General features: G+C 52.9%; 1 protein-coding gene across 6 annotated transcripts in view; it reads right to left on the bottom strand.

Moving 5' to 3' along the window:
* Positions 1–25687, bottom strand: part of DUSP8 (dual specificity phosphatase 8) — a 40934-nt gene that overhangs the window by 11329 nt on the left and 3918 nt on the right. For all 6 annotated transcript variants that reach the window (XM_082284510.1, XM_082284512.1, XM_082284508.1 and 3 more), the window contains 2 exons: positions 14882–15287; positions 8487–8625 (listed from right to left, as the gene is read on the bottom strand). In XM_082284510.1, the coding sequence (XP_082140636.1) occupies positions 8487–8625; positions 14882–15112 (370 nt within the window). In that variant the 5' untranslated portion in view covers positions 15113–15287. The remainder of the gene's footprint in view (positions 1–8486; positions 8626–14881; positions 15288–25687) is intronic.

The following is a 25687-nucleotide window of genomic DNA, read 5'->3' as shown; positions in this document are numbered from 1 at the left end:
TGGGAGGAAGCTCATGCCCACACCTCATTTTAGCACCTGCCAGGGCGGTGTGCGATCAAACTCCCACAACGAAGGGGGGATGCAGCACCACCCTCCAATCCCGGCTCCCTGCTGCTCCTCGTACGGTGAAGGCACCCCACGGCTGCACCCCCTCCCCAACAGCTGCTCCTGGCAGGACCAACCTGCATCCCCTGGGCACTGTTTAACTCTGAACCCCAGCACTAGGAAGGGCAATGCCATGATCTCAGCTTCCCAAGAGGGAAACTGAGCCACAAAAGATTAAATAACTTCTCCGGGGCTCTTTGCTGCAAGGCAGAGCTGGGAACGGGACAGGTCCCTAATGACCAGTTCATCTTGTCCCTTAATGTCTCCACTGAAAGCATCACCCTGGAGGATGCTCATCCTGGAGTGGTCCCAAACAGCTGGAGATGAATGGGTCCCAACAGCTGGCAGGAAAAGGGGCTGCTGGCACTGGGCTGCTCACACCTGTGCGTAGCCATGTCAGATGGAGTTATCTGCCTTGTCCCAGCAAAGCAGGACCATAGTCTGGAGAAGATGTACCCTCTGCCAAAGCCTTCTCACGTGCAAAACTCCAGCAAGAGGGGACATGTAGGAATGGCCTTTCCTAGTCTCACTGGGGGTCTATCCATCTCTAGTGGCTTCTGAAGCAGGTGGGGAGTGATGTATTTTCTTCTTTGCATTTGTTCTGGGGGAGAAAATTACTTGTTCCCCGCTTCCCACCCGCAGGACTCCTTAATACATCTCCACACAGCTCCTTACGAGTTTATTGGTCTGAGCCCAGGCCTCCAGAAAATCATTCAGGATTATAGTAAGCGGGGGAGAGAAGGGGGGGGCGTGTATTGTGCCTTTGAAAATCTGAACCTTTATGGGCTGAAAAACCCCAGGCTGAGCCATATGTGAGTGACTTCAGTGTTTTTCCTTTGAATGACATCACATGAGATGAGGTCATTGGCATTAACTAAGTGCTGTCTCCTCCCCCCCACCCCGAGTGGAGCCAGCCTCCTAACGAGCCTTGTTGTTGTAACAAATATGGTTTGATTATTATCAGATGTGGGTCAGAGGTTGGATAAAATTCAAAGCATGCTCCAACTAGGCTGGAAGAGAGAGAAGCAGCCTTCCCCCACAAGCCATGCTCAGGAAGTGACTACCACAGCAGGTCCCCGGGGGGATCTGTGGTCCCCCACATTTGCCACCACCGTCACTAAAAGGGAGGGCGCATGATGCTGGTGCCCAGTGCCAATGCCTGCCAGGGTAGAGATCCCTCCATGTGCCACTGCCACTGTGCCAGCAGTGCTCTACCCATGCTGGTCAGTGATCCAGCTGTGACCAGCTCTGGTGGCTGTGCCTGGGGGTCTACTGGGGTGGACCTAATCGCTCTACCGGGGTCACTAGGTTATGCAGGGGCAGTGGCCAAGGAAGCATGTGGTGAATTAGGGGGTGCAATACTCAACCTGCCCCTGACCCAGAGATGCACAAACAAAACTCGCCTTTCCTCACGACCTCTGGTTGTCCACCTCCCTCAGGCTTCCAAGAGCCCTGGGCACAAGTTATTCTGGTAATGTCAGGGTCCTTCAGGATGTGTTTGGACTGAGATTTCAGTTCAGGGCTACTCAGAGCACCAGGTGGGAAGCTGGGCATGACACCAAGTAGACCTCAATGCAGGAGGCTTACCAGTGTCCCACACCCCTCTGATCCTCAGCAAAAGACAAGCAAGCAGAGATAGCCAGCAACCCCCCTCCTCCAGCAGTGTGAAGTCCAGCCACAAGGAGATGCCACCTGCAGCCACCATTCCCTAGGCAGCATCCTCATCTCTGCTCTCTCTCCATTTTCTTCACCCTTTTGCCAGAACCAGTACAGGAGTTGGCACCTGGGGCAGGGGGCAGCTGGCAAGTAGAGAGATAAAAGACAACGTCCATAGTGCAGAAAGATATTCCATGTATTAGCTACTGCTCCTCGGCCCTTCCCCCCAGGTGCTTCTCCTGGCCAGGCTGTCACTCATCCTGCCTCCAGCCCCTGTTTAGCAGACACGGGCGCATCACCCAGGGAGAGATGCCCAGCCTCACCAGCCTCACTTTGCTCTCATTGCCACAGCACTCACTGGAAAAACATCCACTGTAATGGGTTGGAGAGACTCATGTGATCCTCGTGCAAGAGCAGGGAACAGGATGAGTCCCTGTTCAGCACCTACATACCCTGTCAGGACAGTGCCTATAGCCTGGCACAAGCCCAGCTGGGCAGGGCCAGAGGTTCCTCTCTCCACCCAGCACTGGGACCTGGTAATAATTGCTAGTGACGACCTTTTGCAAGCATGCAGCACAGGCCCAGGGAAAGGGGGAGGCGGATGAGGGAAGGCAGGTTTCTCAAAAGGAAGGAAGCTGTAACTGGGCAGTGGCTCCTGCCCATCAGGATCTCTTACTGGGGAAGTTGCCTTCCTCCCACTGCCCTTCCAGAAATGAGAAATGAAATTACATAGCAGTTTTCTAAGTCATGGCAACCGGAGGACTGCTCTTCCCTAAGCCCCTTCTCCTCTGTCCCACTCTGCCTTTGACCCTTTTGCTTGCCTTTTCTGGGTCCAATGGTTAAAAACACGGCCAGAGGGGGAAGGGAAGCTCCTCAGGGTAATTATAGAATAGGAAAAACAAGTTGTCTGACGACAGCGTTGCTAAACAGGGAGGTTTAGAGCATAGGTCTGGAATACAATCAGCCTTGCACATACATGACCTGGCTTAACCCCTCCCAGGGATGCAGCCACTGGTCCCGCCGGGGCTGAAAGCCTCCCAGACATCTCCTGGTTGTGGTTCAGGGTGAGAAGGGGGCACCTTACTCCGCCCCCATGCCTTGGACTGAGGAGACTGGGAGCACTCCCCAGGGCACCCACCAGGCTGGGTGTCAGAAGCTGGATGCCAGAACCCACTGAAGTGGGGCTAGAGGGCAAGAAAACACAGTCCTGCCCTGGCTAAAGTGGTCCCAGATGGCTTTGCTGTAGGAAAGGAAGCAACTCCTCCAGGGATGTTTTGCATGAGAGGGAGGGAGGTCAGGAGTTACTTAAAACTCCAGGATTGTAAAAATCACCAACCTTGGTGTTCCCATTTGATTTTTTTAAAAATGCCTTTCCCTCTAGGCCGGTATCAGTGTCCTACCTCCAGTCCATCACCACAGGTAATCCCCCTGCACCTCATGACCTACAGCCCGAAGCTCGATGTAACCTCCTGTACAGTCCTTCTTACCCTTCTTCCATTCCTGATCATCATGTGGGCAATTTTAGATGAAGAACAACCTGAATCCCCATTCATTGCTTCTTCAAAACTCCCAAATCTGGGAGAAGCAAGAAATTGAGAGTCCTGCAGGAGCTCTTTTTCCTGTCTCATCCCACTCCCATACCCTCCTTATTCATACCCACACTACTGCCAGCCAAGCATCTGCTTCTTTTGGTTCATCACAGTATGCTATGGGATGGAGATGGCCACAGGTGGATAGAGGTGCTTGCAGGAGGTTCAGAGACAGACTTAAAGGAAAATCTTGTAGGTACATCTGATGGATTAATGCCAGTAAGTCCCCAAGTGCTTTTAGACATTACAGCCTGAGGGTATCTGAAATAGCCTTAATGCTTGACCTACAAGGGTACTTTCAGGCCCATGTACTGAGCAGAGGCTCTGCTGGAGTCAGGGGACAAAACCCACCAGCTAGCGCATTCTGCACATGCTATGTCCCCAGCAGACACACTCACACCCCAAACTCAACAGGTGAAATCGTGATGCTATGCAGAGCAGGTGATGAGGAACGTGACCATCAAATCGCCAGCTGCAGTCAAGTCCTGCCTCCCCACTCCCATCAGACAGCTTGTGACTGATGAGCCCTGAGATTCGCTCACCTGGTTAGAGCACTGTGCTAATGACACCCAACACTGTGGGTTTGAGGGTTTGATCCCTGCATGCGTCATTCGCTTAAGAGTTGGACTTGATGATACTTCTGGGTCCCTTCCAACTCAGAATATTCTGTGATTCTGTGACCAAAGTGTGGGTATTTGGGGTATTTTCTTTCTGAGGTTTTATTTTTTTTTCTTACATTTGGTTCGTAAAGACACCTCAGTTGTGGTTCTGGATCCTGCTAAGCTTTTATCTTCAGCATATGCCACAATAAGCTTTGGATGCACATGCTGTCACTCCAGCCTCTGAGACTCAGACTCCAGGCAAGCCCCCTCTGCTCTGCCCTGCCTCTGCCCTGCTTTCACACCTGCCTAGCTTGGCTTTTTCATTCTCTTTTTCTCCAGAACAGCCCCAGCCCAGTATGTTTCAAGAGGAGCATGCAGCAAGGGAGATGTGCAACTGGCGTGTGGCTTCTCACCAACAAGACACAAGAAAGCATTATGGAATTTTCAGCCAAGGATGAGCAAAGTCATGTTCCATTGCCCTGATGTTTAACCTCTTTTTAGGACTGTCCCTATACAGAAAAAAAAAAAAAGTGTTTTTTCTTTTCTTTTTTTTTTCTTTTTTTTAAAATTAAAATCATCTGTCTCTGAGTCCTTGTATCTAAAATAATTCCAGCCAGTGCCTTCAGTGCTGAACCCACTCATGCCTGGGCAGCCCAAGTCGGCTCCTGCAGTGGAAATCCCCTTTCCTTTTTTGCTGCTTCTTTTCGCCTGTGGCAAAGTCACCTGTCTTTGGTAGATTCCCCCAAAATCCCCCAAATCTCAGCCCTCACCCAGATCACTGCAGCCATGCAATTACAACTCTCTGCAGCCGTGCTGGATGGCCATGGCACCGCTGGGCTGGAGAGGACCTGGGTCACAGCCAGGCTGCTCAGTGAGGAGGATGGTGAGTGAAGGGCTGGGAGGGATTTGTCGCTGATGATATTGTTACATTCTTTCCGAATCCTGGGAGTAAACAGACGCTCCAAATTTAGAAAGAACAGGACTGGAAAATTTAAACATTCCTTGAAGAATTGGTACAAAAGCGGGGGGAGGGGGGCGCTGAAGATGATCTCACATGCGCTCCCGAGCCAGATGAAAAGCTCATGACTCAAGTTCAGAAAGCAATTGAGGGGCCTGTTTCAGGTCGGAGCATGATATTGCAGCGGTAAAGCTCCCCCAGCACATGGAACCACAGCAAAAAGAGTCTCTGTCGTGCGAGGGGGGTCCCAAGCCCCCCAGCCCAGGCTGTGGGGCCACCACTGCTGGCCACACTGCCATCCTGGTTTTATCTCCAGCTGGCACATGGATTCAAGCACGGGAGAGAGAAGCCTGGTGCTCAGCCTAAGGACCAGAAGCAGGGACAGGATGGGTGACAGCATCATCTGGACCAAGGATCCCAAGCCCTCAGCTGTCACTCTTAGCCACTGAACAGGAGTAAAAGAAAATCTCCACACTGTCTGCTGCAGCTGGACAAATGGAGAAGAGCTGGTGAAGCTCAGCACCCACCAGCTCTGCACCACACATGGCTCTGGACAGGCTCCAATACCAGAGCTGGCACACCGGAGCCGTCCGGGAGCAATGGAGCCAGACTGCTGCTGCTGCTGCTTCATAAGCAGATAATGCCTCTTAATAAAAACCAAACGGGTGATTGCAAAGGGGAAGAATTGCGGGGGGGAATATAGCAAAGTTAAAAAAAAAAAAAAAAAAAGGCAAAACAGAAAAAAAAAAAAGGCAAAAAAGCAAGGGTTTGTGCTGAAGTAAACAAAGGTTAAAGAACAGTCAGGCTCCTGCAGGAATAGCAGAGCTGGGCTGGGAGGGAGGGGGCATTACGTAATGCAGGAAAAATGTTGGCTCCATTCAGTTTTCCACCACTTCATGTGATGTCAGGAAAACCATATAAATCAACAGTCTTTCTGCTCCCACGGATGGAGGGCAGCAAGCAGCACTATTTATACTTACACAATAAAAAAAAAAAAAGAAAGAAGAAGAGAAGCCGATGATTTCCAAGACTGGGAATAATTGACTCAGATTCTTCCTTGCCAGCCACTGGAATCGCTGCTTCTGGGATGTTAACCCTTGAGGAGTCCCTGGCACCAGTCTTGCCACCCCCAGCTCCCCTGTCCTCACCCATCAGCCTTCATCAGCTGCTTCAAGGGTCAGAAGGTTGCTGGCCTGGAGGAGAGCAAGAACAGCCAAGCCTGGTGTTTGCACGAGATGGGGACACGGAGGCATGAACCCCAGCATCTGCCTGGGGCTGACAGAACTGGGCAGCACACAGGGGCTGTGTAGGGCTGCCACAATGAACTGGGGACCATCAGAACAGGTTCCCTGGGGTAATGGCATCCACTGAGGGACAAGCTGAGATTTCAGCAGCCCTTGCCAACCCACTGGGGTCACAAGGCACCTCCAAGGAGGACCCAAGCCTCCCTTCTGAGACACCAGATGGGTTGGGGCAGGACAGGGTGCTTGACGCTGGAGTGGACAGACCGAGGGGTTAAACCCAAAAGGGCAAGGGTTCAGAATCAGACCCACTCACACATCCTGCCCCAGACCCCCCAAGCACTCCAGAGCTGTCTTTACACCAGCCCGTTGCTGCCCGCAGCGCAGGCAGGAGGAAGCTGTGCCTGTCAGCGAGCATGCCCAGCCTCCCCTGGATGCTCTGCACAGCCATTCCAGTCATGATTTCCATGTGAAACACCGCCGCCATGACCCAGTGTTCTACATTTCGGCTCGTTTTTTCCACCTGCTGGTGGCCCGCGTTCCACATCAGGCTGAGGTCCTGCTGTGCTTTTAATTTGGGAGGCTTGAGCTTTGCTTGGTGCCTAGCACTCCTGCCTGGGGCTCTGGGAGACTCCTGCAGCCCAGGGAGATGGAAATGGAGGAGGTGTGTGCTCAAGTAGGGGACAGCAGGTTTGGTGGCAGGGGGTTTGGTGGTGGTAGTGCTGATGGCTGAGGGGGTGTCCATGCAGCTGGGGGGCACTGGCATGAGGCTCCCCCAGGCCTCTGCTGGCCTTAAGGCAGGAAAAGCCTCTGGGGTTTTTAGGGCCACCTCACCCAGCCCTGTCCTGGCTCCAGGAGGACTCAGGGCAGGGGGGGTGATTTGCAGCCAGCACACAGCCCTGCTCCTCACCCAGCCCTGGGAAAGTGGCAGTGGGTTAGGGGGTGCCAGGGTCACACCGCCAAGGCTATTTCCTGACCCATCCCCATGACTAAGCAGGTTCCTTCCCAGATGCAACCGAATCCACCTTTTCCTTCTCCTGCACCATACGTCAAGCTGTGCCCTTGTTTATGCCACGGTGACCTTGGAACTGCAAGCACAGCTACTGAGGCAGGCCAGGGGCTGCCACAGCAAGCTCAGGGAGGCATCCTCCAGAACTGCCCTCAGCAACCCAGGCCACAATAATTAGTTTTAATGTGATTTCATGTAGTCCCTGCTTGATTTTATTGCTTGAGGTGGGGGGGCTTTAATCCCACTGTTTCTCTCTGCTCTCCCCATCACAATGCAGCTGCTCTAATTCAACAGCACTTACCCCTGCCTTGCAGGGGCAGGGCAGGGCTCCCTGAATGCCACTTGCCCGTCCTACCTTCCCCCTCACAATTACCCCTTCCCAGGGAGCATCACTCTGCAGGTGTGGCAGTTCCCTCCACCCCTCTGGTGCCCCAGGGCAAAGAGGTTGGTACCCTCCACCTCAGCCCCAAAGCAGTATCCAGCTGCCACAGGATGAGGACAGGCTTGAGGGTCAGAGGTGATTCCCATCTCTGTGCTTTCAGCACTGTTCAGGAGCGTGGCTGAGCTCAGCGGGGCTGAGGGGCTGCATGGGGCAGTGCCTGCCCACCCCTCCATGGGCAGAAAGCTCAGAGGCAGACAGCCATCAGGGCAGATGCCCGGCTGTCCCAGCCAAGGGAAAGCAAAGGCAGCTTCAGCTCTCCCTTAGGCAGTTCGCTGCCTCTCTTCTCCTCTCTGCTGGGTCGGAGCTTTCCATTCATCAGCTGCCTGGCTCACTGCAGAAGGGCTGTAATTAGGGCAGCACGTGCCTCCTTCTGCCTGCACATTTGTGCCCGGAGAGCATCATCTCCAGCAGACCCTGACTCACTCAGTGATGACCCTCTGCCTCTGCCATCCTTCTTCTTTCCAGTACATCCGTGGATTTCTTCTCCTGCCCTCCCTTTAACAGCAGCAAGAGGGAGCAGAGTGACTGAACCAGGTCTGGTCCTTGGCACATTCACCAGGGATGAAGCAAGGCAGGGATGGGAGAACAAAGGGCAGCTTTTGGATGGCTACATCCATGCCACCACAACCCCCCGGTACCCCCCTCTTTCATTCACCCTGGCTGGTGGGTGCAGTGGCAGGGAGACGGACAGTGCAAGGAACGAAGGCACGGGGATGACCCAGTGATGCCAGCGTGGGCTGAGCCTCCTCAGCCTGCATGCAGGGCTGCCCTCCACCACAGCCACTGGCAGCCAGGAAACAAGGTGCACATGGACAGGGATGGCCACAGCTCCGTCCAGGCTAAAGGCATGAGCATCAGATGAAGTGGTAACCCAGGGCTCCTACCTGTGAGGATGGAGACACTGTGGAAACAGCTGTCCAACTTGCCCAGGAGGATGGAGAGGAAGCTGTCAGCAGCCAAGCCGGTCACGTCCCTCGTGCTCTGGTCGTAGACCACCACGTCCTGGTGGTCCTCTGCCTCCACCTGCAGGGGAGCGGCAAAAAACGGGCATCAGAGAAATGGGCTGAGCACTGAGGATGCTGCTGTCCACACCACCATGGGAAGCAAAGCTGAATTTAGTGGTCACACAAGCAGGAAATTCCAGCTCCACACCATTTCCACAAGCTGGTTTTGACCACCAAATGGAGAGTCCAGCCAGGCTGGGACTCTGCTCCATGACTACAAGCAAATGTGTCAGTAGAGGTGCCCACTGGAGCAGCCCCACTGACTATGAGTACTTTTGAGCATCCTACCCAAAGCAGGGTCACTCCTCCCTATTGCCCACCCTCAGCTTGCTGTTACTTAACTGCATCCCAGAAATTGCCATGACTTCTTTCACCACCTCCCCCCCCGACAACTTTTGCACTCAGATACTCCTCCTCAGCCTGGCTGGTGACACAGAGACAGGAACACAGGGATTTGGGAGTGGTTCTGCAGGCAGGGGTGCTCCCAGCACAGCCCTTGTGCTGTGGCTGGAGCTCTTCAGGGCTCAGCCTGGAGACACCATACCTAACACAGTAACACCTCTATAGGCACTATGCCTCACCCTAAACCTGCAGATCACCCCTAAAGGCTGAAGGAGAGGAGAAGTCTCTTCTTTTGCTTGGTGGATGTTCAGGGTGATGCTCTTTCTTCCTTTTGTAATGTGTGCTGGGGCCTGCACACTGCAGGGATAAACTGGGGAGAGGGAAAGGAGCTCCTGGGCTGCTCTCACATGATTTTACATACCCCAAACAGCACCCAGCTGCTCACCCCCAGAGCCTCTGGGGCAGGTGAGATGGTGGGATAATCTGCAGGCAGGCAAACCTCTGCAGGCAGGAGTCCAGCCCCAGTGTCCAGATGACGACTGGATTGCAATGAGGGCACTCAAAGCACAGCCAGACATTCCCACACCTACCTGAAGGTCCATGCACCTTTTAAAAGAAGATAAAAATGCTCACAGAGGCACAGCTCAGCTCACCTGCTGAAGAGCTGGGTGTGTGGCATATGCCTGCCCTGAGAGTGCCTGTCCTCCCAGCCGGCGGGGTAAGGCACATCCATCACATCATGGGAGGAGGGGGAGGCAGCAGCAAGCAGGGAAGGAGGGAATGTGTGCAAGCTGCTCTCTTCTGCAGCTAGTGCTGGAGCTGCCCATTGGCCACCCCCTACCAAGCCCTCTCCAAAATGTCTTTTGGAGACCACTTGAACAAGGTACCACTCATGGACACCCGCCTCGTTTTGCTGTCTCACTGCCAAGCCCTATCTCACCACCAGAGCAGATTCTCTCAGGGCTGCTGTCGCTACTAACGCTGCTTTCACACCCTGCTGCAGGTGCTTCCCTACTCAGCAACGTGAGCACCATCCAAAAAAAACTGCAGGGAGCACTGATTCAGCTGAGCTCATCACATCTCTGCGCCGCAGCAGAAGGACAGCCCCGCACCAACAGAAATCCCCGTCGGGGCACCACGCGCAGCTCTGCACGAGGAAGGGGGGGCTCAAAGGACCCACCTGGCACCCCTACAGCTCAGCAGGATGACAGGAGGGATGAAAGGGCAGGACAAGAGGGAAGAGAAAAGGACATGGGAATTCTAAAATAAGACACTGAAAAATGACTGAAGCCACCTGGGATAAGCCAGATGAGGATCTACCCCAGCATCTTTTCCTCAGCCAATCCTGAAGCAGGACTTCTGTGGGAGGTCATCCAAGCACAGCTGGAGGGAAACATGGTGGCTGACAAACCAGTTCAGAACCGGGAACCTACTAGACCTCAGCAGCTGCCTAGCCCTTCAAGGCTCCCTAGCACATCCCAAAGACACAGTTCTCACCCTGAAGCCCCATGCCAGCAAAAACATCTCCCCCAAAAGCACAGTGAGGCAGGGACCACTCTGCAGTGGGGCAGGGGCTCATCCCATCTGCACAGTCCAGGCTGAGGAGGTTGCAGGAGAGATACTGGCTCTGGCTGAGCAGAGTTATCCCACAATAGGATTTAGTGTTCCCTCCGCACGGGAAGGCTTTGTTTGGGCCATTACTGCAGGGTTGCTGAGCGACGGCAGAGATGTGCAACACGGTTTACATCTTATTAAAGTTAGAAGGTTTCACTCAATGTAAATGCCAAACAAGTGCTGGCCTCGCATGGCCTGGCTGCAAAAAATAAATACCCAGCTTGCTGGGGTGAGGATACCTGCAGGAGGGTCCTGAGGAGCCCTCATGGAGCACACAAGGAGCCTGCACTGGCATCCCAGCTCCTCATCATAAAGGGAAATAAGACAGAGATGTTTAATCAAGCACATGGGTCTCCCATTAATCTCATACCCTCCTGAAATGCCCCATCTCTGGCCTTAAACACAGGAAGGCTAAAAGCTAACCGGGGCAGAGGAGGAGGGTAAAGCTGAAGAGATGCTCCATACTAGATTCCTGCTTCTGGCATAGGACAGGGACAGAGCTGACAACAGAGGTATCCTTCTGAGAAGCAACACTTCCACGGGGGTTGCTGTTAGCCCAAGACTGCTGAAGTAACCCTAGGTGTCACCCTCCAGACAGGGTCCCCACATCCATCTAGCATGAGACAGCAGGGCCAAGATGCAGCAAGTCTTTTGCCTTCAAGGAGATGTTGAGTGGGGCTTGCAAACCCATGCATGCCTTCGAAAAGCTGCTGGCCCACTCCAGTGCTGGAGGTGCCCCAGAGCAACTCCCCAAGAACAAATCTCCTCCCTGCTAAAATCTTGGCCGGAGGGGTATGACCAGCCTGAAGCAAGGACCACCTGGCCAACAGCTCCAACCAAACCCCAGCTGAGGCCATTCATTCATTGCCTTTGTGCCAAGCCTTGTGCTCCCCATCACTGTCCCCAGCTCTGGCTGGAGGTAACTCCCATATGGACATTAGCCCCCAGCACTGCGTGGTTCAACACAGTCTAGGTCCCAGCTCTGTCTCTCTCCAGCTGCCAAGCAGGGATAATGATGCTCTACAGGTGATCCAGGCTAAGATAAGAGAGAGCTATTATTATTATCCCAATTACTACTGACATCTCAGTCACGTATTGTTTCAAAACACAGTGAATCACCCCACTGAAATAACAGGGCTTCCATCAACATAAAGAGCAGCCAGGCACATGGCTCAAAAATAAGCCCCGGCTTTCCCTCAAGCAAAACAGCTGCTTGCAGAGCCAAGCTCCTAATGCAAATAAATAAATATTCCCAGCGCCTGAAGAGACCCTTGTCTTGCCTCAAAGCATGGCTACAGTTGCTCTGGAGATTGCTCCATTTCAGGAAGCAAGAAGTGGTTGAGAGGTGGACTTTCCAGAGGGATCTCGAAGAAGTAAAATTTTCAACACTTCCCTAAAGAAATGCTAGTGAAAAACCCAAGCAGGCATTTCCCACAACCTCTGCTCTCCAAACTGCACTGAGGAGATGAATTATTCCAGTTGTTATCGGAATTTTTTATTGTGAGAATTTATTATTGTCAGCACTGGGAGAAGGGTTCAAAACCAGCCAGAGCAGTTATGTTGGTACCATTTTTGTGTGGAGGGAAATGACTGCAAGTGGAATTGTTGCTGCAGCTTTTCCCAGATCGGGCACCATGGGAAGACGGTCCACATCAGGGCTTGGGGAGCAGTGTCTATGCCAGCTATAGCTGCCACAATTGTAGGATCGTAGGCATAATTCATTGGAAAAAAGAAAGGGATTTTACATGTCTCCATTTCTTCTTTCCTCCCAAATGGTCCTTTCCTCTCCTTGCACCAAAAAAAGCCAGGAGCTGCTGTTAATCCCACAGCATCACTCCAAACTGCAGCCCACAGAAGCATTATTAATGGTACCCTTCCTTATCAGCAACATGGAAAAGAGGAGAGTAAGCACTGGGAAAAGAAAATGATACAAATTCACCCACTCCCCCCGCCAGCACGCAAGCAGAAGGAGCGGAGTTGGCGGCCAGGTGGGGTTTGCCCAAACGCTTTGCCCTGTATCAGCCCCTGTCTCCTTCCCCAAAAGGCGAACACCACCCTTAGAATCGCCGGGGTGGGATGAGCAGGTTCAGCTCTCTTTGCTGGAGGCGAGGAGGAGTGGGAGGAGGCGAGGGCTCGGGGCTGCCCTTTGAGTGCCCGGACAGCCCCGCGTCGCTGCCAGCCGCCTTTGTCTCGGCAGCCCCGGCCGGCCGGGAGCAGGAAACAGGAGGAGGGCGGGAGGCCCGTCAGGAGGAATAATGGGGCCGGACAATCGCGCTACTGATGTCACCCTTCCTGCCATCTGCTCCCCACGCCGGCCGTGCCCCCCGCCCCCCAGCCCCAGTGAGGGGAGCCAGGGGCAGAGCAGGGCTGGGGGGTGTTGACCAGAGGAGGCAGAGGAGGCAGGGAAATTACACAGGGTATCAGAGGTCTAAAGCAGATTTCAGCATCCCCTTCTGAGGATCAGCAGATCATATTAATTTCTGGGAGCCCCAAAATACAGTCATGACACGAGTGACTGAAACGCGAGGCAGGGAGAGGGAGAAAGGGTGATAAGAGAGTTCATCATCCCAAAATACAAACACACAAGTGCATGCACAGAAAGGCCTGGACACCCTGAGCCACAGCCACCACCCCTGCTTTATGCCAGATGAGAATACGGCAATGATCCCCTCAGCCCAGCTTCCTAGGACAAGTGGCTTAACATCTCAAGGGTGTCCTAAAGCTTAATTAATTCCTGGGCTGCATGTGTTGGGGGAGCCAGCAAGCGGTGGGCATGGCAGGGGCTGTGCAGAGCAGCAGCAGTGGGGACATGCAGCCTCCTGCCCATGGATGTGCCAGGAGGGATTTCAGCCATATCAAAAAGAAAAGCAAAAAGGAATCAAAGATGATGGCAACGCCTCTGTTCTCTTCTCCTAGCATCCCTGGTTATAACCACATCCCCAGGCAGTACGTGGACCATTATGCAATGATCCAGGAGCCGGGAGAAAATGATCCTTCTATGCTCGTTCTACGAGGACAGAGCAGGGAATGTCAGGAAGGACCAGCCGGCCCCTTTGGGAGCCCACTGCTCCGTTGCAGCTGGCGAGCTGCAGGTTTGCAGGCGGATGGCATCAGCTGATGTTAACTCTTCCATGCTTCCCCCTTCCCTGTCATCCTCCTCTTCTTCCTCCCCCTTGCGCATCGCTTGTTCTGCTGCTGCTGCCGCTCCACGTGACAGCGGCCACTGCAGAGGTGACCCTCGCCGGGAAGAGGGCGGCCGCTCCGCTCTCCTCGGAGCTTGCGAAAAACTGATTATTCTGCTTTATTCTCCAGGGGATTTAAGAGCAGCTAAAGCCGTTCAGGAATCAGTCTCTGCAATCCCCTCCAAATCGCCCAGCCCAGAGCATCACCGAAGCAGATTGGCGCGAGGCCGGCCCCCCCGCACTGCCAGTCCCCTTGATCCCGCGGGGTGATGTCACCGGCAGCCAATGCGGACAGCGGTGGCTTCTCGGGGTGGCGGGAGGGGGGGGGGACACGACGCAGATGGCTCCAGCTGGGCCCAGCATTTGATTAATCGCCTGAATTACCCTCGCTTTGCCATAAAATTACAAGGCGGGAGTGGGGGAACGGTGGGAGCGAACCGGCAGGAGGGCGGGCTGTGATGGCAAACCACCCTTCGGATGGTGAACCATCCTCGGGCTCGTCCCGCGGCCACTGCGGGATCCTCCGGCGCAGCCGTCCGGCAGCACCTCCGTGGACGGCAGGACCCAGCCCACGGCTCCGCAGCGACAGCCGGCACTGCTCCGGCCGGGGCTCCAGCCCAGCTCCGTGGCTCAGAGCCACCTCTATTATTTAACCAGGAGCGATAGAGAGAGGAGCCTGGGAGAGATAATATGCCATGACACCGGATAAGAGCTTCTGGCGTCACAGGGGAGGAGGATTACATGTCCCTGAATGGAGTTAGAGATGACAGAGGGGAGGGGAAGAGTTTTTAGCAGGGGATTAAGCTTACAGCTCCAGGAAGGCTTTGGTGGGTTGTTTGCTGGAGTAAGACAAGTCCTAAGGCTGATATACCTGTTAGACTTGCTTGGGGAGGGCTGCTGCAGCAGGGAGCCACATCAGTGGGGTGGGGGCAAAGAACAGGTCCCCGAGGACAGCCCTGTGGCCAAATGAGCTCACACTCCGTCTCTCCAAAGGGTGCCAAAGAGATGCTGTTAGAAACTGGGGTTAAGGGATAGAGGGGAAGGATGCATGTATTCCTATCCCTTAGGCCAGTCTGCATCCCACAAGAGAAGAGGGTGTGAGCACCCACCAGGAAAGGTAAGGGTCAGATCCCTTACCTTCATCTTGGAGGCAGGCTGGATGAGCTCTGTGATGGAGACCTTGTCCTGCTGGAGTCTTCTCTTGACGAGCTTGGAGCAGCAGATGTTGACGGAGCTGAGGACGTGCCAGGAGTTATACTCCACAAAGGAGCGGCTGTCGATGACCAGGGTGCCCTCTGCTCCGTTCCTCAGGAGGCTGGCCAGCTTCTTGGGGTCCATCACCTTGCGTGGGAGCCTGTCCCCAGCCATAACGGGCCAGTCCCCTCTATGGCGAGTGGGGAGCAAGGGGTGGAAGGGCAGGGCAGGGACGCCAGCACCCGTCTCCCCAAGGGGAATGAGCGAGGGGTGAGGGGTGAGCAGGGCAGCACCTGTCCTATTCTCCTCAGGCTGCTAACACCCAGAATGCCAACTCATTGTGCTGAACCTGGAAAGAGAAGAAAGGAGACAACAACCCATCAGCTGGACAGGATGACACCTGGATGTCTTCAGAAGAACCTTCAGAAGAGTGCAACAAGCCACACTTTTGAGGTGCGTTCTCCCAGCCTGCCAGCATGTGCGGCTCCAGAGCTGGCCAAGCCAGAGGTTTTCTCCTTGTATTTAATAGCCCTTAGTGGAACTTTCTTCCGTGAATTTGTCTAATTGCTTTTTTGAAGCCATGTCAGCTTTTAATTTGACAGGCACAGTGGCCAGTGGCAGGGAGTAGAATGGCTTGCCAGTTATACTGAAGAAGTCCTTCCCCTGGTTTGCTCCAAATCTGCTACTGATGGCTCCTCTGGGTGACCCATACTATGTGCACCAGAAAAGACCACATATGCCTGTTCTCTAATCTCCACAGTCTTTACCACACTTAGACCTATATTTAAAGAGCTTTTCAGGTCAAAGCATCTACATAGCCGCCAGTTACAAAGACACCTTTTGCTATGCTGGCCAGACCCAATGTGCCATGTTTGAGAGGCAGGCACACCAGGGACCTGCATGGGGCAAGATATCACCTCCTTTCCCTGTTCCCAGCCCAACAGTTCCTCGCACTCAATTTGCTTTTTCTGACCTCTGCCAAGCCCAGAGCTAATGGTTTCACAGAAGCAGCTTAGCTCAGCTCTAAGGTTCTGCTGCTGCATGGTAAAAGCTAGTTCAGGGCCCATCAGACACACCACCAAATCAGGTTTGCTCATTCATGTTCATCACTTCACACTGGATTTCACCTGCCTGTTTATCAGAGCCTGCTCACAGGTATCTTTGCCAGCTTGCCTCCTGGCAAGTCGAGAGAAGATGACCTCTCTTGGAAGACAAGAAGTCAAGCTGACCTTTACTCCTGTCTTCAAGAAACAGGCCAAGCATCAAGGCAGAGGTGCTGGGAAGCTGTACTTGGACTGAGATGGCCCTGGAGAGCCTTCTGCTTTTCAGCATCTAACTTCCACAGACTTAGAAAGGGGGTTCATATATAGGAGTACCCGGTATACAAATACCCTGTGTTTCCATCTTAGGAGCTGAGGGGGTCGAGCCTGGTGCTCTCTGAGGTGAAGAACAAGATTCCTCCATGTCCAGCCCATGCTGAAAGAGCACTAGGCAGGCCAGGGAGCATTCAGCTCAGGGTGCCCTCTTAAGTTTTAATGGAACACGTCACTGCAAGCATGTTTTAATGGCATTAGGTTTTAATGCCACTGAAGTCATTCAGAAAATAAGCCCCGGCTACTACCAGGCTCCTCTTGCTCCTGCCAGACGGTGTTTTAGAGAGAACCCACAAGCTGCTTCATGGAAGCTTTAATGCATCTGAATTAGGAGGACTATGAATAACGTGCCTGAAAAGGCCAGCGTAAAGATTTTCATTGACTTCTGCAGGATCAGGATTTGGTCCACGGACTAGAGCAAGCTTACGAGTCACCCTGATCCGAGTAAGCCAGCAGTGCCCATAAGCTCTCACCTGGAGGCACCTGGTAGCTCAAGATACAAAAAAGATGAGTCAGAAACGCTACTGGGTGACGAGAGGGACCTCAGTTACCAGCCACCAAACCTGGAGGGCACTGCCAGCTTGTAGGGAAAGAACAGAAAGCCACAGAATGTGAGGATCGGGCTTACAGCATTTGCTCTGGCCTGTGACTCCAGCACTAACAGCCCAAACTTCCCTGGGCTACCAGACCTGCCTCCCAAAGCAGGAGTAGATGTCCCAGGCTTCAGCCTCAGGATCCAAGCTCCCAATAGGAGGCCGCATTAGGATGTGCAGTACATTTCTGCCCTTGTATGACACCCCTGCTGCCTCTGCCAATGTGTTAATACAAATTACAGGAGGGAAAAATCCTCCAAAAGCTGCGATAGCGACGGCCCCTCCTGGCACCAAGCATTTTGGCAGCCCCGTGGCACTCTGGCATCGCTGTGCCCGGCCCCACGGAGCGCTCCGTGGCTCCTCACAGCAACTCCAATTACAGCAGCCCCCTCGGCGGGCGTCGGGCGGTCCCCCCGCTGCAGGAACCCCGCTCCCCCCAGCTCTCCTCAGGGGGGCTTAAAAATTGAAACAGTTCTAATTAGGGGGTCTGAGGGGGAGCGAGGCTGGCTCCTGCTGGGATATGACACACCTCATTACGTTGCTACCGCCTTGCCAGAAGCCCCCCTGCTGTCCCTTGGCTATAGAGCCAGGGCACTCAGAAAGGATGCAAATTAGCCAGCTTTTCCCCTTCGTCTTCCTTTCACACCCCACTCCCCAAACCACTTTCTGCCTCCCTTCCCCATCAGGACACCAGGCTGTGAATGCTTCTTGGCTCTTCCAATTACATCCAAGAAATAAAAAGGGAGTAGAAAGAGCTGACAGACAAAAAACCCTACGATAATACTGTGGCAGAGGGATGAGTGGAGCGGGAGGAAAGAGTGATCCAGCACTGCACGGTTCCTCCGGATATAACATGGTATCCAATCTCCAGATAGCGGATAAGGGGTAAACTTTGGGGGTCTCAGACACAGAGGGGTCTAGGAAAGATAACAGATCCTGATCACCTTTTCACTCTAAGAGAAACCCAGGCACAAGAGGCTTTCATAAAGTTCAGCAGATGACCGGAACCTTGGGTGGAGGAGATTGGAGAAGACAGACGAGGTTTCCCAGGTCAGCTAATAACCCCCCTCCTGCAGAACCCCAGATAAACCTCTGTAGACACATGTGACACATCAAACAGGTCCCACTCCCAGGTCCACCCAAAAGATGTGGGGGAAGGCAAGGCAAGGTAAGTCCGTCCTGCCCCTCTTTCCTTTACAGGGGATGGAGTTGGCCAGCCCAGTGTGGCCACGGGGAGCTGTAACCTTGGCATTAGAACCAAGACACAGGGACTTCTCTGTGTATGTTCTGCCAGGTCAAAGGCAGACAAGCAACTTCTCTGACAGCAACCACAGGACATTTTGAAGCCAGACTGAGGGGTGGTGAGTTAATCCCCAGGTACCAGCAGAGGCTATGAGACCTTCACAGTACCTCGCAGGCTGTGTGTGAGATGGTCTCAGAGAAGAACAAGCTGTAATGTCCTGTAGCTGGGAAGACCAGAGAAGGAGGGAGGATGTCTTTCTGCTTCTGCTCAGATGGGTCAGAAGGAAAACTGAAGGAAGAGGCTTAGCCATGGAGCACTGCTAAAGTAAGAGATCTTCTCACCATGGTGAGAAGAGACCAGGGGAAAAGGTTAACCTGGAACCTAAATTAGGGTTTCAGAAACATAGCTGTGTTCCTCTCTTACCAGTTTATTAAAGCCATCTTAATCTTCTTGAGTGTTCCTGAAGAACATTATCATAATCCTTTAATCCCACCTCTCCCTGGAGTGCCTGTAATGAGGAGATGGGCACATGGCTTAGCTGAATGGGGACAGCCAGCAGGAGAGGCCACACTGCAGCCAAGGGATGGAGAGATGGGCAGAGACTAGCACAGGGCTGGGCAACTGCCCACTCAGTGGGACTCTGTCCCCGGTGTCACCGCCACGAACGTGTGTAGGTGAGGGGAGCTGGCCACAGGAGTCACAAGCATGGCAGGGATGCACACAGCAAGCCAGGCTAAGGGCAAGTGCTCAGCCTGGCTGTGACCTTCCTCTGGGCAGGCCAGGCAAGAGAGCAAGAAAACCCAGAACGCACCTCAGCCTGAGTCTATCCATGTGGCATGAGAGACCACAGGAACTCATCCCTGTGCTGGCCCAACGCAGATCACCCAGATGGAAGCCACCTCCCTCAATTGCTCGTCTTGCACAAGGCCCCCAGCTGAGAGATGTGATATGAGAAGGGCACAGATCTTGTTTCTCTTTTACTGGAGACATCAGCTGGAAGAACAGCAGGTTTCTACAGCAGCTCCAAACCTCACTAACCAGCATGTCCAGTCCTTGCACCAGGCTAGTGTTGTGTCCTGGAGAGCTCTACCGTCCCATAGGCAGCCCCGTCGAGGGGCTGCTCCCCCACTGCCACAGGCAGACCAGCCTTGCTGCAGGAACACATTTTCGTCACACCAGTGAGACTGGAGCTACAGCACGCTTCCTGTGATGCTCATCCCAGGAGCACACTCTTCTGGTGGCATCTCCACCTTGAGTTTACCGAGGGATAAGAGCACCACAGAGAAACATTTGTTTATTTGTCCCCAGCCATTCCTGAAGAACTGCCGTCTCCACCAGGGACTCAGTGGCACTGGCCTAAGTGATTTGGCTTTCCCCCTCGCAGCCCTGGGGGCTGGGGGAAATATCTGTGCCTTGTGAGCCCCACACTGAGATGTTGCCTGGCCAGGGCTCCTCCATCCATCCAGGTCAGCCCTGCCACCAGCCCCAGGCTTATCGCTGGGATGCTGGCAGAAGCCCACCAGACCCCAGGTCTCCAGACACTTCCTAAGATGCAAAACGCAGCAGTTTTTCCAAGCCCCACACCCTTTTTCCTTCCTCATCCCCTCATTTCTTTCAAGTGCTTCAGCACTTAGCAAACTCCCCTCGGCTGGCTCATGCTGTTTGAGGGATTCCTAAATCACAGGACCATTACTAATTATTATTATTTTGCAGCAGCAATCAGGGATGCGGGGCTCATTAACAAGTTAGCACCTCTGGTTTCCCTGGAAACCCGCAGCTGCCAGGCAACGGCAGCTCTCCTGCCCGAGGCAATGCTGCTGCAGCGCCTTCAGCTCATTCCCAGAAAGATGCTCAGGTCCTGCACGGGTTGACGAACCCAGCTTCACCAATGGGATGAGGTTAGGAAACTCCAGGATGTGTCCCCTGCTCTGTGCTCCCATCTGCTGGAAACCTCAGCCCATCTTCCTGATCCTGTTCTGCCACTCACGGCATCATAAACTGCGCAGCGGCTCCTCCCTCCCAGCGAGCCGTGCAGGCTCCAAGGACGAGGAATTTGGAGCATAATGATTCCCCAGAGTAACAGTGGGACAAAGCTGTCAGGTGCCTGCAGCAGCCGTTTTGGAGGTGATGTAACTGATGATGATTTCTCAGCAGTTACTCGAGGTCCCTTTAAGAGGCAGCACAAAAGATTTCTCTGCTTGATGATGGAAAAATGGAGTGGTTTCTTTTTTTTTCCTTTGCTCCTTAAAAGGAGGCTGGGAAACACCACTAACCACATCCACAAACTCAGACATAAAATCTACTTGTCCACCTTTCCCTAGTGAATCTCAAAGATGGGGAGGAATGACATCTCCCAAGCCCCAGCAGTATGAAGATGTAGGGGAGATGGCAACGGCTTTCCGGGTGTCAGTTAAGCCAAGCTGAGATCCACTGCCCTGTTCTAACCCCTGACACCCACATGGCAGACAGAGGACTCCCCCACAGCCTCATCCACACTGATCTTACAACCTCATCTTGGCTCCCTGCACACCCCAGGCACATTCCTCCTAGGACAAGAGCTCCTGCGCATGCCCCTCCACAGAGGGAGCACTTCAGGAAGGAGGGAAAGGGCAGCATTCTCTTTTTCCCACAGCACATCACCCAGAGGCAGCCGCTGCACTTTTGCCAGGGTTTCAAGCTTGCTGATCTCATGATTTCTTTTTTTTTTCTCCTCCTTTCTATGCCGCAGCCTCCTTTCAATTAATGTAGGCTGGAAGCAGCATGCCAGAGAGCCCTGCAAGGAGCTGCATGCAACCAAACAGCACCCACTTGCCTCCCCACATCTCCCATTGCCCTCTACACCTGCATCCTGTGATCCAGAAGGTGTTTTCCACCAGAGGACGTGGCTGAAGGGCCAGGATGTCCTTCAGCAAAGTGCCAGATGGTGCATTCACACCGGACAAGGGACATGGCGTGGAGCCACGTGGCAGCACTGGCATGGGGGTGCTCAGCCTTGGGTACGTGGCTGGTGGCATGGGACAGCTCAGGGACAAAAGGAAAGGGGACAAGTTGTACCCAGCTACAAGAGAGTCTTTCCCATGCACCCTCACCCCACAAGGCAGACTGGCTCTCTTGGTTGCAGTTAAGCCAAGCAAAGGGGACCCTCATCCTCTCCCAACACCTGATATTGTGCCAGCAGCTTTGGATGGGTTATGATTGCAAATGCAATTGCCTCCTAGCCTGTTTCCACCAGAAGAGTGCAGTTAACGATTTATAAACTGGCCACTCCCAGAAAAATTTCTGACTGCAGTCATGGTGGTCAATCTGGAGATCCAGTCAGGAAAAGCCAATGGGGACAGCAGGGAAAGGAATTTAGCTGGAGTCTAGAAGACAAAGGCAGTATCTCTTCCTCTTAGACTTGTCCTTTTAACATGATTTATATGGTTTTCCCCTTTAGTATAAACACAAGCTTTCATTTTAAAGCCTACAAAAGCCAAGACCAAAGGTTATCCATGACCAGCCAGCCATTTAATCACTGCCTTTGCCCATGTTGAGGATATTGCTCCCAAGCATGCAGTTTTCTAATACCAAAGCTATCCCATTTCCATTCTCACCCTGCCAAGCCAAGAGCTGGCCACACTCTCACCCCAGACCTAAAAGCACCTTCTGCTTTGAGCAGCTTGGCACACATCACAGAGGACATGTCATGCTGGAGAAGGGAAACCTAGTCCTGTTGATCTTCAAGAGCCCTTGTTGCCCACTGCCTGGTATCCCCACCATTTGCTGCATGACCCCATGAGCCCAGCAGGTTTATCCTGGGGACAAGGTGCTTCTTTGCCTTTTTACAACAAGAGCAGACAGGCAGCCCAGAAAGGTATGCAGTCAGATACTTCTGCAGGGCTGGTCTGGCTCTCTCATCCTAGGAAAACAAACACCATAAATACCTGCTGGGTGCATTTGCAGTCTCCTGGAGAAAGGGTCTCCAGGACCTGGGTCCTATTTTCCCACAACACCTACACACCAAGTGAAAGAAAGCACAGGATTAAGCTGCGGTTCTTCAAAGCTGCAGATAAATAGAGCATTTCACTTCTTAAGCACAATCCCCAGTGACAGGAACTTGTCCATCTCAGCAGAGTGCCGGGGACAGTTGCAGGTGAGGCCAAAGTGAGCACTCAGCACACACAGGGGCAGTCACTGCACAGTGCAGTGACTAATGACAGTGGCTAATGCCCAGTGCAGTGTCATTAGGCCCCCATATTCAAATGACAAATAGAACCCCTGACTCAATGAAGAATAATGATGTTGTTGCCTTCAGCCAGGTTGTCTGCAGTTTCTGATGAGTACCAGAGCAAACAGAGGTGCGATCCCAGCACAGGTTTCCAGCCAGCAGAAGCCAATGTCCACAGTTATGCCACCCTATTCCCACAAAACTGTGAATCTCCCTAAGAGCTCCAGAATTTAATGCAGATGGCAAGGGGCTATGCTGATATTCCATGGGATGGGACATTCCCCAGGGCAGCAAACACATTTTACAAGACTTTTCTGACCCGATTCAAGACCTGCTGAACTTCCTATATGCACACAATAGCCAAATTGCTCATGGGTTTGGGATGAATTAGCACGTGTCAGATCAGGTTCTACTTCCTACCACAGCCCCAACGAGGAGGCACCAGCTCTGAGTTTCGGAGGATTACCTTTATCTAGAAAAAACACACAAGACAGGGAAAGCCCAAGCTGATGCTCCTGCCCCACTCTTCTCCTTTTCCCTTGGGGGCCATGATTCATTACCAGCTGGTTTTGTTCTTAATCTGAGGTGACACAGGGGTCAAGCAAAGTGGTTTGCATGTCTTCCTCCATCCTTACCACCCTGTCAAGCCAAGGCTTGCTGGTCAGATGCCACAGCTCCTCATGTATGAAATCCTGCAGCCTGGCCTCCTGACTGAGAGCTGGGTATTGCAGCACTTTGTAACATGGGTCTTCTCTCTGAATCCATTCTATCACTGCTATTGTGAGTGGCAAACTACATGGACTCATTTGCTTGAGGAAACAGGCGGCAATATTGCTCTCACCAACTCCAGGCAGATGTTAAACATGACATATATGTGGTACTTTAACCCCAGTTTCAAAAAAAAACCCCAGAGATATATCATGATATCCACTCAGAGCTTAAGCATCCTCCAACTCATCTCCACGCCAGCAGGTCTCATTCTCACACAGAAGCCCTGCTTCTGACCCTGCAAGTGAAAGCTGGGGTGATCACACCAAACCTTACCCCTTTTGGGCTGGCTGACCCCCAGCTAAGACCAGTTTAGTTACCCTCACCTTCCCACCTGTCCTGCTGGACTCCAACAGAGCTCACTCTTATCTTTGCAGCAGGTACTGCTGAATGAACCTTGCTCAGGTGCCAGACAAAGAGGCAGCCGAGCTCAAAGCAGAAGGGATTGTGAGGATGACACAGAATTAACAGGCATCAGCATTCAGCAAGCAAGAGGAGAACGCACCGATCTATTTTTAATGGTACAATGAGAGTGCTTTACAAAAGGATGTGTCTGGGGAGATTCTGCCCAGTCAGAGATTTGCATTCGGGTTTTTTTGCAGCAGTCAACTTCCCTTGATGTGTGGGAGGCATTTTGTCTCTTCACCACCCCACACAGCAATTCAGAGGGCCCTGGCTCAGTTTTGGCTGGAGGCTCATCCCCCTGGGTCACCTTCCTGTCCTGCTGCATCCTTCTGACTTTCCACCAGAAGAGCTGAACCAGAAGTGAGCAGCAGGTAAGGTGTTAAGGACAGCTCTAGGTTTGCTTGGCTGTCAGCCCTGCTGAGCCAGCACAGCTGCTGGGGACACCTCTACGAGGTCCCTGACAGCAGCAAAGTGGTTAACGTGGCTTTTCATGGGCTAGCTCCAGTCAGCAGTGCTGGCACCCTCTCTGCACCAGCCCTCAACAGCCTCAAGTGCCAAGCGAGGCTCTGGCTGCGCCCGTCCGCTCCCCACGCAGGGCTGCCGGCCAAGGCAGATGAAGATGGCATGAATAACTCCACTCAAGCCACGGCTCAAGGAGGACCAGGCTGCCATCGCAAGCTTGGAAATAAGGGTTGTTAGAGGCAACGCAGAAACAATCAGATGTTGTAGATACTTCTTGGTTGCTTCTTTTCAGCAGCACACCCCAGAGACGGATGGACCCTCTTTGTCTGGAGGGTCTGGATTTCAATGGGAGACATGTGATTTATGCAGGCACAGGTTTAGCGTTTGGAGAGGGCTTGACTTGCTCGATGCAAAAAACCTGCAGTGCCCTAACAGACTGAAATTTCTCCCCAAGCTTCTGCTGTATCAGCTGAATTAGCATGTGCTAGCTGTAGACAGCAGAGCTCCTTGGAGAACTAAATCCCCTATTAAAAAGCCGAAAAGAGGCGAGCTGAAAAGCCAGGATGCGGGCACACTGCGCACCTCCGTGCCGGATGAGGAATGTGGGCTGACAGAGACAGCCTGGAAAGACGCACTGCATCATTAGCAGGGCTGGAGGACGTGGTGGAGGAGAGAATGCCAGGGTCATGCTGTCACTGGAATCTTCATACAGGATCAAAGCAGTGGTCCACCTCATTCATGTCCCCTCACCAGCACTGCCTAATAACAGGTATCCTACAAAAGCCTGGGAGAAGCAGGATGGTGGGTATTTATGGACTAGTCATGCAGTAATTTAGGTTTAAAGGGACCTCAACAGTTCAGCTGGTCCAACCCCTCTCTCCCTTAAAGGAGAATGAGCATCAACACCAGAACAGGTTGTCTTGCCATTCTGGTTGCCAAATGACTTGTTCCCAGTCATCAGTGAACTCAGAAATAATGCTCCCCATAACTCAGCATGCAGAAACCCTACACAGAGAGCCTCTTCTGCAAACTGCTAGAGGACCTTGAAGGACTCTGGAGAAATTCCTGAAGAACACTAGGTCTCTGCCCCAAGAGAAGGCTTTATTTAAAGAAAATACAGTGAAGGCAGGCAAGGCATACATGCACACATCGGGGAACCATGAGCGCTTTCCACACACAATAAACAACATGGAAAAAGGCGTAAGAGGAGCATGAAGAAAAGAGGGAATCAAAGAAGGATTTCCAGCCCCAAATAGGTTCCTGAGAGACTCTTAAGTAAGCTTCAGCTTAATGCACACAGTCCCCGCATTTCTGTCCTGTTATTGCTCCCTGTTTACAACAGGAGACTCTGTACTGGACCAGCTTCCAGTGAGCACCTCCAGGTTCTCCTCTGAACCCAGCCTGGGCTAGCACTTCACCTATTTTCTGAAATGCTGATCTTTCCAAGACACCATGCAAACAATACCTGTCACTTTGGGAAACTGAAGATCCAAAGCAGCAAAACCAACCCCTTAGAAGCCCTGGGCAAAGCAAAAGAAGAAGCCTTCTGCACACCAACCTAGATAATCTTGTCCAACTGGGTCTAGAAAACTTAGAGGAAGAACCCAATAGCAGAGAAATGGAGCCAGCCATGCTACAGGAGCCATGGCAGTCTGCAGCATAGTCTGAGCAGGGTTCTGTGTGGTGCACAGCCCCCCG

Source organism: Coloeus monedula (genome assembly GCF_965178545.1).
Source record: "Coloeus monedula genome assembly, chromosome: 6".
Taxonomy (NCBI): domain Eukaryota; kingdom Metazoa; phylum Chordata; class Aves; order Passeriformes; family Corvidae; genus Coloeus; species Coloeus monedula.
The sequence above is the reverse complement of the archived record's forward strand: the minus strand, read 5'-3'. Positions and strand labels throughout refer to the sequence as shown.